This window comes from Gavialis gangeticus, unplaced genomic scaffold, assembly GCF_001723915.1.
Source record: "Gavialis gangeticus isolate Ggan-Ray unplaced genomic scaffold, GavGan_comp1, whole genome shotgun sequence".
Taxonomy (NCBI): domain Eukaryota; kingdom Metazoa; phylum Chordata; order Crocodylia; family Gavialidae; genus Gavialis; species Gavialis gangeticus.
This window is the reverse complement of record NW_017729032.1, coordinates 9,718,545-9,732,443: the sequence shown is the minus strand read 5'-3', so window position 1 is coordinate 9,732,443 and position 13,899 is coordinate 9,718,545. Positions and strand designations below refer to the sequence as shown.

Below are 13,899 nucleotides of genomic sequence, written 5' to 3'. Positions count from 1 at the left end.
AAGCCCTTTTTTTTTTTTTTTTTTTTTTTTTTTTTTTTTTGGAGGAAGAGCAATTTGGCTTTGAAATTCCTGGCACAGCAATTTATTTTTATGTCAATGTATTGCAGAATTACTACTTCTTGTATATTTATTGCAGTATCTAGCATACTGGATAAACCAGACAGGAAACAAAAACCTCCTCAAGCATTTGAAACCTTCTGCATTTTTCTTTCTCAAACTACAGAGATATCCAGCTTTATAAATCCAGCTCTTGATTTAGCACTTGTGATATTGGCTCTCTGAATACCCTTCAGTCTCTGCATCATGGGTTTGATTGTATGTTTGATGAAGTGTTGCGAAAGAGGAAAGGGAAAAGTTTAGGCACCCTCTGGACATGTGGCAAGGGAGGCCTCCGGAGGATTAGGAGAGAGAGGGATGCTATTGTCTGCAGTTGCAGAAATTGGGAATTTGGACGGGTGTAGGAACTGTGTTAAAAGAAACCAAACCTACGAACTAAAAGACAGAAAAAAACACCGACACTACAATCCAGAAGAAAACCCATGCCACCATCTGTATAGCTGCTGGATTAGGTCATAGTGCCTCAGATCATTAGAGAGGCACTTGTGAACTGGCAGTCAAGGGAGCCCCACGGAAAGTGCACTGTTTACTTAGCACCTCTCCTCTGCCTCATAATCATTAGTCTTCCTCTTATAAAATAGTCTGCTCCACAACCAGTGTTTGTACACTAAACTCTGATTAATTTGATTATAGCAGAGGTGGGTAATTATTTGGGCCCACAGGCCACATAGATAGTTTTGGGGAACTGTTGTGGGCTGGTCAGCACATTTCCCCCCTCCTCTACCTGCAACAGCCTGGAACTTGCACACCCTGCAGCTCCTCCCCACCACTGCCACCAGCAGCTGAGCACACAGCCCTGACCCTGCAGACCAGCTCCAGACCAGCCGGGACCTACGTGCACAGCCCTGACCCCGGCCTGCCCTGCACCAGCTCTGGACCCACTTGCACCATCTTGAGCAGTGGTGGCAGTGGAGGTAGCTGGGCAGAAGGTGCTGCTGGGAGGGGGGAAAAAAATCAGCCACCTTCCCCTTGCTGCTGTCAGGCCCTTCTTGCTGTGGCCTCCTGCAGCCTGCGCCCAGGCCACCCTGCAGCTCCTTTCTACTGCCACTGCTGCCCCACTGGGCAGCCTGGAGGAGGAGCTGGTGGCAGTGATAACAGCAGCAGTGAAGAGGTGGGGTGGCTAAGTAGAAAATGCACTTTCCATGGGGTGGTGTTGGGGTTTTTTCCCTGTTTGTTTTGGTTTGTGTTAAAAGTGGCCACCTGATACAAGGTAAGCCAGGATGGAGGGGCTAGCAGGGGTGCCTGATTGAACTGGGGGAGGAAAGGGCAAGCGGAATCTGCGAGGAGGATCTGGGAGACTGGGGAGGACAAATGGGGTCTGTGAGGTAGATCACAGGAGCAAGTAGGGTCCACAGCAAGGAGCAAGGGGGAAGAAAATTAGAGGTATCAGGGTGGGAGGATGTCTGTCTGGGGCAGAGGCCAGGAGCTAAAGATAGTCTGGTTCCAGGGGGTAAGAGTCATAGGAAAACCACAGCCCTTGGGCTGGGGCCAGAAGCTGGGCTCTTAGACACAGGCTGTGCTGGGAGTTCAGTTAGATCAGTCTTGCCAGACCTGATCCAAGTAAACTGCCTTGGAAGTAGAGCTGAATTGGATCAGGCCAGCCATTTTTAGACTAATCTAACCTTCCTGAATTTCTGTACAGCTTGCACTTAGATTCACTTAACTATGAATCTGTATGTAAGGTCTGCATCGAGTGAACTAAACTAGATTGGACTACTATTTTTATTGCAATCTAAACTTTCCCTAACCTCCCTGAACATCTGTATGTACTCTTGGAGTAGAGAATTAATTCAAATGTACTGTAGGTACCATTATAATACTATTAGTATTATCTCTTATTACATCATTAATCTGATTACTCAGGCCGTCCAGCACAATTCTAAAACTTCTGATTTTTTTTAACAACTATACACAGGTTACACTAATCAATAGCACCCAAACAGTGCTAGGTGCTTTCCAAATTAAGGTTTAGCAATGGCCCTCCAAGATGGACTTACCTTCTGGAATCTAAAATCAGCTTAGAAAAGCAGTTCTGACAAAACGGATACACAAAACAGGAGTTCTGGATGGAAATTACAGAAGCAGTTAGGAGTCTTCTCCTGTCATTCATATGCTCACAGTGTCACCTGGGAAGAGATTAATTAGAATAATCTGTTGAGATTTTCATTGTATAAAAGCACATATACTGCCATTTTCTTTAATAAGCCAAACATCTGAGGAAGTAGTATAGTAACTCCATCTAAGTTTTAGAACACAACTGTTCTGGAATCTTTTTAATATGAAATTACAACATGAATTTTTTTAAAAAAAGGAGAGACAACTCCATTAGACACAATCCTGCAAACAAATATCAACTTCTGTGATGATGAGAGATGATAGCAGTTTACAATTCTTAAAACATGCTCAGAACCTCAGCGGACTGGTCTCCGAATTAAGGTCATAATCCTACAATTTGACCCAAAAGGGCAAACATACAAAATGCACCATTGACTTTGGTATGCCATAGGTTTAGTTAGTCTGATCTACTTATAGTTGACATAATTTCCTAAAATAGCTTCCTATCAGGTTTTAAATTTTCTTGCAAAATTACCACGCCTTCTAATGTCACTAAACTCTGTTTAGAACTATATACTGCACTTTCAAAGATTATCATCAGGGAACTATAATTCAGCTTTCTTTTGAACTGATACTTAGCACATGAAGTGTCCATTTTATTTTTCAGAGTTAAAAGAAATATTTTGCTTTGAATTACAATTATTTTGCTCAGACACTTGGCTGTCAAAGCTGCTGTTTTTTCTAGGATTATAGTTAGCCATTAATATATGCCACTGGGTTAATTGTATACGTTTAAATTTAAAAAAAACTCCATTCAAAATTACTTCAGTTTAACTTGATCAACCCTGAAGATGTTAGAGACAAATTTAAAGAAACCTTATTTATGGTTTACGCATTTGAAAAACTAGATTTCACAGCTTCTATTGCTTAGCAAATCCAAACAAATAGCAACAGGAAACAAAACATTTACAACTGTATTTATCTTTTTTATAAAAGAAGTTGCCAGGAGGACTCATGCAGATGCAAGTCTCTTGGGACTTGCAATTTGGTTTTTTTTTTAAAGCTAATTAGATTTCCAATGAACAGTTTCCTTAAAATGTTTTATCACAATAAGCCTTTCTAACATAACTGAGCAACACTAGGAATTTGATACTGTATTTGGAGAACCTCTCACTGCATTTGTTTGGAGGAAAAAGTGTTTCAATTACATGGTCTGATGCAATGCTTTTTGTCTGTAGCACACTGGAGTCCCAGGGGTGGTGATGATGGTGGCCCCGTAACCCGCACCCTGCTCTGCCTCTAGGGTAGCCTCCCCTCCATCTTGCCCACCACACCTCGATGTAATTATTGGACTGAAAGGGAGGCTGCCTTGGGAGTCCTAGAGTGAGCCTTACTCTATCTGCTAGCCAGCAGGTCCTGCCTGAACACTGCTGACCTTGACTCTACTCCTGAGCTGAGTGGATGCTCTCTGCCCATCTGTGCCCCAGGGCCCCTGTAACCCTTTAGGGTTAATTACGTGGTTCCATCTGCTCCTACACCACATCCCATGCCTCTCAGATGTCACTGCAATGTCACCGTCACACTGTTTGTTGGGCACCGGGCCCCTGTCCCCGTTTCTCCCTGGTCCAGACTCTGCACTTGCTCTGCCTTGAACCTGCCTCTCCAGCAGGGCTCAAGGCAATCATGTTCTCCTAGGGCGCTCCAAAGACCACTCCTCACAGTCCCAAACCACAGGTATAATTTAACCAAATAGTAAGCCATCTGACTACAACACAAATCTTCCCTATGAAAGGAAAAAACACGCTACCACTTTAAGCAGAAAACCTAAAATGTATACAAGATGACTTTTAAAAGCCTAGAATATCTTGTTATTTCTACAGTTTCACTTAAACCCCACAGCTATTCCAGTTCCCTTCAGAGAATTACCAAGTCTCGGATGAAGCTCATTAGCAAGTAAAAATATGCTACGACAAGTCTGTTTAACGGATTTGGTTCAAAACCCATTAAATAAAAGAAATGGAAGATTTTGTTTAAATTGAGGGCTTTATTTAAGATGAAGTGCAGTTTATCCATTTGTTAAAATGGGATAGAAACCATGGTATCTTTTCCCAAAATTGAGGCATCAGAATGCTGACATAACAGACAAAAGCATTTGTGTATCCACCCAAGCAAGCTCTAGAGTAGGGGTCAGCAATGGTTTTGGGCAGAGTGCCAAAAAACCTGCAAAGTCAACTTGTAAGATGTTGGTGCACAGACAACGAGGGAGCTACAAGGGGTCCGATCCTTTTTGCGGCAGTGCAACTCCAGCCCTTTCCCCAGAGTCCACCCCAAGGTTCATGTGCACCTGCCAGCCAGGCTGGGCCTCCACAGACCTCAGTGCAGCCCTCTATGCTGCCTGAAGCAAGCAGCCTGGGCTCCACACAGCGTGGCCTGCCCCGAGTCCGGGACAGCTGTGTCAGGCAGCCAGAAGGCTGCAAGCAGCTGCACTGGGGTCCGCGGAGCCACAGCCCTGCTCATTGCTGTGTTACCTGTCAGCTCGGTGTTCTTGAGGGAACCCTGGCAACCAGATTGCTGGATTTACAAAGGACTTTTTCTTTCCCTCCTCCCACACACCTCATCTAACCAGAACTAAGCAGAAGAAAAGTTTAACGGGCATCTCAGGCCATACTTTCCCCGGTCCCATTATGAAAGGCCTATTTAAACTTGATTGACTAAAACTCTGTTGCTGGGTTAGGGAATGATGAGGCAAGAGACCAAGGCAAAGGGGGTATGGGTGACATTTGAACAATGGTTACGGGTTCATCACAACATCCAGCCCGTTGGAGCCCCGACCACAAATGCTGTCATACTTTTCCCGGGATGACTGGTGGGAGTCCTCCCCACAAAGTTTATGAACATTCCAAGTAATTTCCTTGTCTGTTGCATGTGCCCTTGGGATTTCCTGTTTTAGAAAACAGACCAAATCAAGGCAGCAGTAAAAGGCTACAGTAAGATCTGAAAGTCTTACTAAGCTGAGGCTTATTCACAACAGGCAAAGTACAAAACACAGATGATAACTTCACAGTGCAAGCATAGTTAGGCCGTCTGAGAAGAAATAATGTGGTATCCCTTCCAGTTTGAAATTAGTAAGAATATAGAAGATAAACTGGCTCCTAGGTGTCTGGTTACTCCTTAAAACCTTCAGTTTTTCCTGGTTGTTGATCAGTCTCTTGAGACATTCCAAACCAGATAATCCTTTGTTCCTGAAAGAGGTAATTCATTTAAATTGAACCTGTTTAAATAACAGTATTTCTCCTGTCAATTATGGCTTGGGACTCTCTTGATTTACACAATTAAAAAACTGCTTTGAAGAGGCTGGACTAAGGGTATAAGAAAGCTGTAAAGCAGCAAATAGTGTGTTTCAAGATGGAGAAATCTCTGACACCATCTGCTGTTGCTCTCAAAAAAATCTGGGATAAACAGATATTCTTTTGGTTGCCCATTTAACCTTCCACAATCGTGCTACAAACTCTGCCTGTCAACAAAACACCTGAGTGCCTTGAAATGGTGAGATCCCAGCTCTCTCTCTCTTTAGGCATAGCTTTCTGAACCTGTATTTTATTAAGTAAGCATGAGCCCTAATCCATATTGCCCAAATACTCACCTGAACCAGGGTAATATTGTAATTATTTTTGTTTGTTTTTCCTTGCATGGCTATTACTACTAGTACCATCATAAATTTAATATATTTAGCAATAAATAACTTCTATAGTCAAGCTGGTGGTAACTGGCTGAATTTTTCCTTCTCTCCTTCCCCTTTCCCACTTGCTCTGCAGCGATGCTTCTTTCACCTACGACAAAGATCCCTGCAAAGTCCCAAAATACGTGGGGTCTGCTCATCAAGAGGCTACCACTACTAGGACAGTCAGGGCAAAAGATTGGGACGTGCTGAGTTTAAGACACATAAGGGGGTCAGCTTGTACAGGCTGATTGGCCCAGTTTGGCTCAGACGTGCCTTAATGAACCAAATACTGGCCCAAGAGGGTGTCAGCTGGACACCTAGCCTGATTCAGAGGTATTCTGTTCACCTGTGTGCTTGTGTCCAACCTCATTTTATTGTTGCCCTGATGAACTGATTCCTGGCATATGAGGGTGTCAGCCTGTACATGCTGATCAACCCAGCTGGGTCAGGTATGTTATGTTAATGTGTGTGCATGTGTGTATGTATTTGATTGAAATGGTGGCTGGAGGAACCCAGCCCCATTGAAACTGAGTCCTGCAAGATAGCTCCATTGGGGTGAGGACTTGCAGAAGGAAGAGATACAGCTCCGCATAGAAACACAAGTAACACAAGCAGTACACTGATAGAAATAGAGACCCCAGAAACACACCCCTAATAAATGAGTACACCCCAAAAGTGACAGGCAAATCTGGTAACAGCTGGCAGTGGGTACATGTGTGCCTTGGGGTGGATATCAGGGAAGGGGCCAGGGCTGCAATGCCACAAGAAGGATCAGGCCCATTGTAGCTCTCCCTCTATCTGCCCCAAGGGCTGGCGTGCCAAGCAAAATGTCTTCACATGCCATACACTGGCATGTGTGCCGGGGGGTTGCTGACTCCTGCTCTAGAGATACCAATTTTATATTAACAAAATTGGTTATAGTTTTAGCCATGCTTGCACACAGGGAATGCTGCCCTTTACCTTGAACTGTCCATCAGAATCAACAGAAACGCTTAAGGAGTAAACCACTACTTTACAAGAGGTTGGAAGAAGGCGGCCAAAGTTTTCATATCAAAACACTGACAAACTGTTCTGGACCACTTCAAGTTGTCAAGGGCAAGCCACTCAAAATGATCGGAAGCAACTGTATAACTGGATTAATGGAGGCTTTGTAAATCCTATATGCTAGTTATTAGAGTGATGGAAGTGCATCCACATAAAAGTAAAGGTTAGATTAGCCAAACATGGTCTAGTAAAACTTACAAGCGTGAGAATCTGTTTTTATTGTGTTCTAATGGAAACCAATTTCCACATCAGCAGCCTGCAGCACTATCTGGGGTGCAAGTGAGTGAAGATTACTCCTCAGACTTTGGAGATAACTTTTTGAAATGCAACTTAAAGCAAGACATCCAAATCATTAGTAGTATTATTTCTTTAATTAAACAAGACTTTGAACGAGACCTCCAGTAGCCAAAAGCAGATTTTAAGACTTGTTACTATGCACCAAAAACAGCGATTGCAAGGTTTTAATTTTGACAGTCCCTGGTCCAGACAGCTTGCGGCTGAGACAAAGAAAGACAAAACGGCATGGGGAGACCAAACAAAAATAGTATGGTATTTTTAGGGCAGATATTATATACCAATGCTAATGCATCTGACTGTGTATGCTGTTATATATAGTACCAAAACTAATTAACTAGTCCTAGGTTACTGGTAGGTCTCTATGGCCATGTCCACACGAGCATGGACGTTTATTTCCCCAGGGACAAGAAGCAGCTGGCACCTTGTGCTGCTGCTCCTTGTCCCTGGGCAATGCCTGTGCCATGGAGCAGGTTACCTGGGTGAGGTAGGGGAGGCTGGGGCCAGTAACTCTGCTGGTGCCAGCAGCCTTACCTGGGCTCCAGGTAAGCTACAGCTGCAGTGCTCCTGCAGCAGGAAGCCTGGCTGGAAGCCAGAGTGTGGCACCAGCTGGCCATGGTTTGGTTTTGGGCAGCATGCTTTGCTGCCATGTGCGCCGCCACTCCTTTTTCCATGAGGGTTCTTTTGACCCCATGATCTCCCAGGGTCCAAAAAAATCCCCTACACTGCAAGGCAGCAGTGCAGAGAACGCCTGAATGTGTGTTGCATGGTGCCACATACCACATGGCTGCACTCATCTGGACATGGCTTATCCATTGTCACCAGACAATACCAAGAAAATAAGTCTCAATGTGGAACAGAATCACAAGAATGAAAAACAATAATCCTAAACTTCAAAATATTTTAATGGTGAAAGAGAGAGAAATCAATGGGAATTTTAGGTGCAGAGCATTTGCCAGACTTAACACCATGTACTCAAAACACCATTATCTATTCACTTTGTCAGCTAAGAAAAAAACCACAAATGGATAGTCTGAAAAACTGTCAAATACACTTTACTACAGACACAGAGGAGGGATGAGAAGAGAAGTAAAACCAGTGAACATACACATTTTTGCAGATTCTGCTAACACCTCCAGATGGCATTTACAAAATGTCATAAGCAGGGATCCTGGTTTTACCTGTTAAAAAGAAACCCCCAATTTTCAGATTAAAAAACGTAACCCAAAATCCACATTTTTCCATGATCAAAATGAAACACTATTCTCTCTCTCTATATATAATGAAGGGTATGTATGTTCACCTATAACTCAAGAATGGTTGGTCCTATCTATGCTAAACCTTCCCATATCACTGAATACCACCTGAGGAAAATTATAGGTAGGTTATTTGTCACTTGACCCTTTGTGGGGTTTCCAGTCACTATTTAAAAGAACGCTGTTCACATGGACAATTATATGTGGCTTGCTCCAGAGATGCTAGTCAAAGAGGGCTGCATATACTGTTGCCAACAGGAAACACTGCCAACACTGTTTACAAACAAGTTCTACAATAAAGATCACTTATTCAGATGCCATTTGAAATGCCAAACCGGTGTTAAATATGTTGCACCAAGTCCTTTAAAGACAAACAACATTTTTGACCTAAATATGTAGCAAGTGTTTTGAAAACAAACAATATTTTTGGCCTAAACATGTACCATTTGTTTTCAAAGCACTTGCTACATGTTTAGGCCAAAAACATTGTTTGCAGTCTTTTGAAAACAAACAATATTTTTGACCTAAACATGTACTAAGTCCTTTGAAAACAAAGGACTGCAATTACAAGAATAATGACCTGGGTAAAGAACAGGTCCTTCTGCTAGTATATCTATATATTAGTGGCGTTTCATTTTAATCACAGAAAAACATGGATTTTGGGTTAGTTTTAACTCGAAAATTGGGTTTGTTTTTTTAAATCAGGGAAAACCAGGATCCCAGATCATACCGAGCATTTCAGCTTCTTTATGCTGGTCTTATCCCAGCAACACCTTATTGTCAGGACAGTGACAGCACAGGTTAGAACCAGCTTTAGCCCTCTGCACCCGAATGCTCTTGGTGCTCGCCAGGGCGCTGTTGCCTCTGAGCCGCAGGGAGCACTACCTGCCACAGGGGCTGCAGGAAACCCTATCCTGTGCAGGGCCGGCTCCCCCCACCCCGGCTCACACCAGTGTCTGGTGCCCTCTGCTGGGCTATTTTTTTAAACTCTTGCCAAAAAATTTAAAAAGTAAAAAAAATTTTAAAAATTCTTTTTTTCTACTTTTTAATTTTTTTATTTTTTAAAATAAAAAAAAATTAGAACTAAAATTAACAGACGTTCCCCCCCTCAAAAAACGCCCACCCCCCCGTGCACTTTAGACCCTTCCGCCAAGCCCGCGCGCTTCAGCGCGGCCTTTTTGGCACCTTTACCTGAGGGGCGATAACTGGGGATGGGGGAGGGGAACCTCACCTCGGGACCGGGACGCTGAGAGACCCACGACCGCCGGCGCAACCGCTTCGAGAGGAAGTGATGCACACAGCCTCGCTCTGGCACACCAGGCGCGGGTCACGTGCGGCAGCGCTTCTGAGCTGGGGAAGGAACAAGTTCAAGCTCGGCCCGGCATCAACCCACCCAGTCGACGAGCAGCAAGCCAATGAAACGCTGGGGAACGCACAAGGCCGCCAATCGCATCTAAACGCAAGGGGCCAATCACCGTGCCTTTTCCATTTCATTTCATTTCATTTTTTTAATTTTTTTAAATTTTTTTAATGTTTCCCTGTGGTGGCCAATCCCGGCTTGTGTTACAAAAGCCAACGGCGTCCCGCAGTAGAGCCCCGCCCCTCCCATCTCTGGACAGCCAATCACGAGGCGGGTTTGCACGCGCGGGGGCGGGGCCGCGCTATAAAGTGGGCGACGGCCACAGGTCTCCTCATCTGGGTTCGCGATGCGGTTGCTGGTGGGGCTCGGTGGTTTCCCCTTATTTCTTCTCCTCCTGCTGGGGCTACTGAGCCTCGGCCGCGCCCGCCGCCCACCCGCGGCCTCCCGCCCGGCTGCTTCCTACCGCACTTGCCACCTCCCGCAGCAGGTAGGAGCCTCCTGGGGCTGCATTCCTCTGGGCGGGCCCTGCCTGGGGGACCCTGCACCTGCCCCCCATCCCAAGTCCCGGGACCTCCTGCTTAATTTCCTCCTCCGGCCCTGGCGAAACTCCCTGTGGAGCAGGTGGTGGCGCTTGCCCTGACCCTCGCTCCGGTGCCCGGTTTTCTTTTGTCCCCAGAGATGAGTTGCTGCTCTTTCAGTAGCTTCCCCTTCTATGAGAGACGTTGGTAGGACAAGCCCCTGAAAGGGACAGCCAGGCCTGTTGCACCCTAGGGCAGAATGCGGAGGCTGAAGGGACCTGGGCTGACCCAGGGTGTTCTTGGCTGTTCCTCTCTTGCTTGCAGCTTCCAGTATTTAAGGTGTAGGTCTAAGCTGGTGGTACGGGTATGGCCGGTGGTACGCAGACAGCCTGTCAGCGGTGCGCCTGAACTGACTTGTCATAGTGACTGCAGTCTGTATGTCTGTGCTGGCTTGTAATTTCATGACTTTATATGATGCATGTTTGCTGGTGGTACTTAAGGTTGCATCCTTTTAACTTGGTGGTGTGCAGTGTGTCTGAGTTTCTGAACCGCTGGTTCAGATTTGGAGGCTGCACCCCTCACTCTTTTTCTCTGAATTAACATATGGTTTCCTTGCAGCTTTTGTGCATGCTCGGTGTATCATACTGGCCTCTAATCATTTCACTTGTTTGTGCCACCTGCATCACTGCTTCCTCTTAATGTCAAAGTTTGAGTTGTCACTACATCCTCTTGCAGCGTGCTTACTGACGGGTGACAAAGAATTGGCTGACTTTAATTCTGTTTAAAGCATAGATTGCCCCCCTTTGTTACAAGCCGGTGGACTCTCTCTGTGGGTAAATTGCTTTCTTTTTTTATTTAAGATCCATCAGGGCATGGAGATGAAATAAATGGGCAGTCTGCTCTCAGGACCTTCAAGGGGCTGTGTGACTTCTTTCACTTCCTCCTGGAAGAGCAGAGATCTGCTGATGTCTGTACCAGACTGATGTTTGTATTGTGTTTTTTGAGCTTCAAAATGTACAACGTCATTATTAGTAAGACATTAAGAAACAAAATAACACCCACTGGGCAAATTCAGCAGCAGTGTCTTGTTGAAGCCCCTCCCTTTTTAATCTACTGAGACTTGTCTTACCGTAATAATTATGATCATTAAAGACAACAGTAAAGGGCAATCTAGAATTAGGTCCTGTTGTGTTAGTTGCTGAGTAATTGCAAAACTTTTTGCCTTGAAGTGCCTAGGATCTTAAGTTTGGGGAGGGGGAAGGGGTTATTCACAACAAAGTCTGTTAGTTCCTCAAATTTTTTAGGGGAAGGTTGTAGCAAGTGGGAAGGGAAGGCTTATGCGGGGAAGAAGGCAGAAAGGATAGGCATGGCTTGAGGGGAAGAAGTGGAAAGGAACAAGTATATTGACTGTACACTTGTCCCAGCAGTCTGAGTGGGGTAGAGAAACTCCATCTGGGGCAGCAAAAAATTAATTGCCAAAGATCCCTCGTTTGGTTATCATTCTTTTTTGGATCTGTAGCTGGTCCTCTACTCTTCCACCAAGCCCAGGTCTTGTGGGGGCCAGCAAATACTATCTGGTATCTTTTTTTGCCCGAGTGGTGGGGGTGATTTTTTTTTTTTTGTGGCACTGGAGAAGTGGAGTCTTGGGTCTTGCTCTCCCAGTACCTCCTGGAACTGGAAATGTGAAAGGGAGGCTTTATTTCTTATGTTGTGCTTGAATGCTGCTGTAGTTCTTCATTTTTCTGTAAAACACAAATATCATGTCCCCGTAGGAGGGTACAGAGTTACATTAGAGTGAGCAGTCAAGCTTCATATCCTCACTTTACCATACCTAGGTACATGTCTTTTAATGTTGGCTCTGGAATTAAGCCTCCTCTCATCTTAAAGCTATGGGATGTGGTTGGGGAGAGATTTAATAAGGGTTCCAAGTGCCACTAATTTCTGTCATTTCTGGCTTGTGTTCCCACACTCCCTGGGACTTTTCTCTTTCAGCAGTTTCTGCCCACAAAAAGGGAAAATTCCTGCCTTTTTTTTTTTAAAAAAAACCCTATTTCTTAAAACCACATGGTGAGTTTTATTTAAAAATGTAGACAAAAAGCCTGCAAGCGGTATGCTAACTTTCCAGTTGCTAATTAAAAGCACCACAAGTTCTGATCCTTGGTAACAGGAAAACTGCCCTGACCCCTCTAATAGGTTTAATTATCTGGGGGATGAGCAGTTTGGTGGTTGTTGGCTAATGTAGGTTTGGCACGCTTTGCTCTCAGGTTACACTGAAGCCAGAGTTGAGTGCTGGACCTCCAGCTAATGAGGTGGTGTGGTTCTGGCGGAGAGCACCAGCATAGTGTGGTGTTTCCATGAATATAAATACAGTTCTGATTTTTTTTTCTTTAGCACCTTCAGGGATTCGGTGTGTTCAGGTTCCTGCTTCTGTGTCTTAACACTTAGTTGAATGTCAACACAGGAAACTTTCAGGCTATTGGATCATGTATTGTGTAAAGATTGAATGTTTACAATCAAGGGCACTAGAATCGCGTGTCTTCTAGCTATGTTGCTGACTAACACTTACCTCAGGCCAGTTTCAATATCCTGCCCTCAATTTTACATGAAACTTTTTTTTTTTTTCCTCCTTGCCCAGATCTATGCCACCCCCAACAATCCTCTATTCATTTACCTTTCTCTAGAAGTGCAAAGTTTCAAGAAGTTAAGGGCTCAAATCTGTGCAGGTAACTTGCAGAGACAATAGGGCTGATGCATGGGTAATCAGGTCTGTTTAGCTCATCTCTCTATACTGTGGTTAACAAGGATGTTCTCATGTACAGATTCTGTTTCAGAACAGAAACTATGCATCACAGAAATACTTCATGGGATCTTTTAGACTGAGCATAGAATTCCAGTGGGTAAAATTGCTTTCTTTAATCTGTACTAATCTCTAAAAGACCCTCTGGGAATCTCCATAAGATTGGGCCCCTAATATAGTCCATGGCCTGTTGTGACCTTCTTAGAAAACTTCTAAAAAGGTTGCGTAACTATATTGTCTCATAGTATATAATTAGAAGTTGTAATTCCTACTCTGTAATATATTTTGAGCTTTAACATATTTTAAACTAAGACTCCTCTTTTTTTTTTTTTAATTCTTTAAATAAGCCTATATAATGGTGATTACTTAAAAAAAAGTCCTCTTTTTTTTTTTTTTTTTTAACTTTAAAATCTGACACACACTGTTTTATCTACCCTACTGGCAGAGATGGGTGTCCTCCTTCTCGAGCAGGGGTGTCAAACTTATCTGGCCCCATGGCCAGATGAATGGCACATGGCTGGCCCCCTGGGCCAGATTGAGCCCATGGAGCTGGAGCTTTGCCTGCTGTTCCCCCAACCCTGTGCATCCCAGACCCTCCATGTGGAGCCTGTCCAGCATGCAGTGCATGCTACATGTGGGTCCACACCAGACCCAGGGGCAGCACTGGAGGCTGAGTAATGGGGCTGTCTGTTTCATAGGCTGTGCATTTGACATACCTGGTTCAGTGCTTTAGACTA

At 44.4% G+C, this 13,899-nt stretch overlaps 2 protein-coding genes across 5 annotated transcripts in view; one reads left to right on the top strand and one right to left on the bottom strand.

Moving 5' to 3' along the window:
* The window catches only part of DDIAS (DNA damage induced apoptosis suppressor), a 29,290-nt gene extending 19,500 nt beyond the window's left edge, over positions 1 to 9,790 (bottom strand). For 2 of the 4 annotated variants that reach the window (XM_019525006.1, XM_019525010.1), the window contains exons 1-2: positions 9,679 to 9,776; positions 2,115 to 2,243 (exon numbers count right to left, since the gene is read on the bottom strand). In XM_019525006.1, coding sequence (XP_019380551.1) covers positions 2,115 to 2,227 — 113 coding nt within the window. In that variant the 5' untranslated portion in view covers positions 2,228 to 2,243; positions 9,679 to 9,776. Of the gene's footprint in view, positions 1 to 2,114; positions 2,248 to 9,678 lie in introns of all 4 variants that reach the window. The other 2 variants (XM_019525009.1, XM_019525008.1) reach the window with 2 other exon arrangements.
* Positions 9,791 to 10,192: 402 nt separating this feature from the next.
* Positions 10,193 to 13,899, top strand: part of PRCP (prolylcarboxypeptidase) — a 71,086-nt gene continuing 67,379 nt past the window's right edge. Inside the window, exon 1 of the mRNA XM_019525251.1 lies at positions 10,193 to 10,334. Coding sequence (XP_019380796.1) covers positions 10,194 to 10,334 — 141 coding nt within the window. The 5' untranslated portion in view covers position 10,193. The remainder of the gene's footprint in view (positions 10,335 to 13,899) is intronic.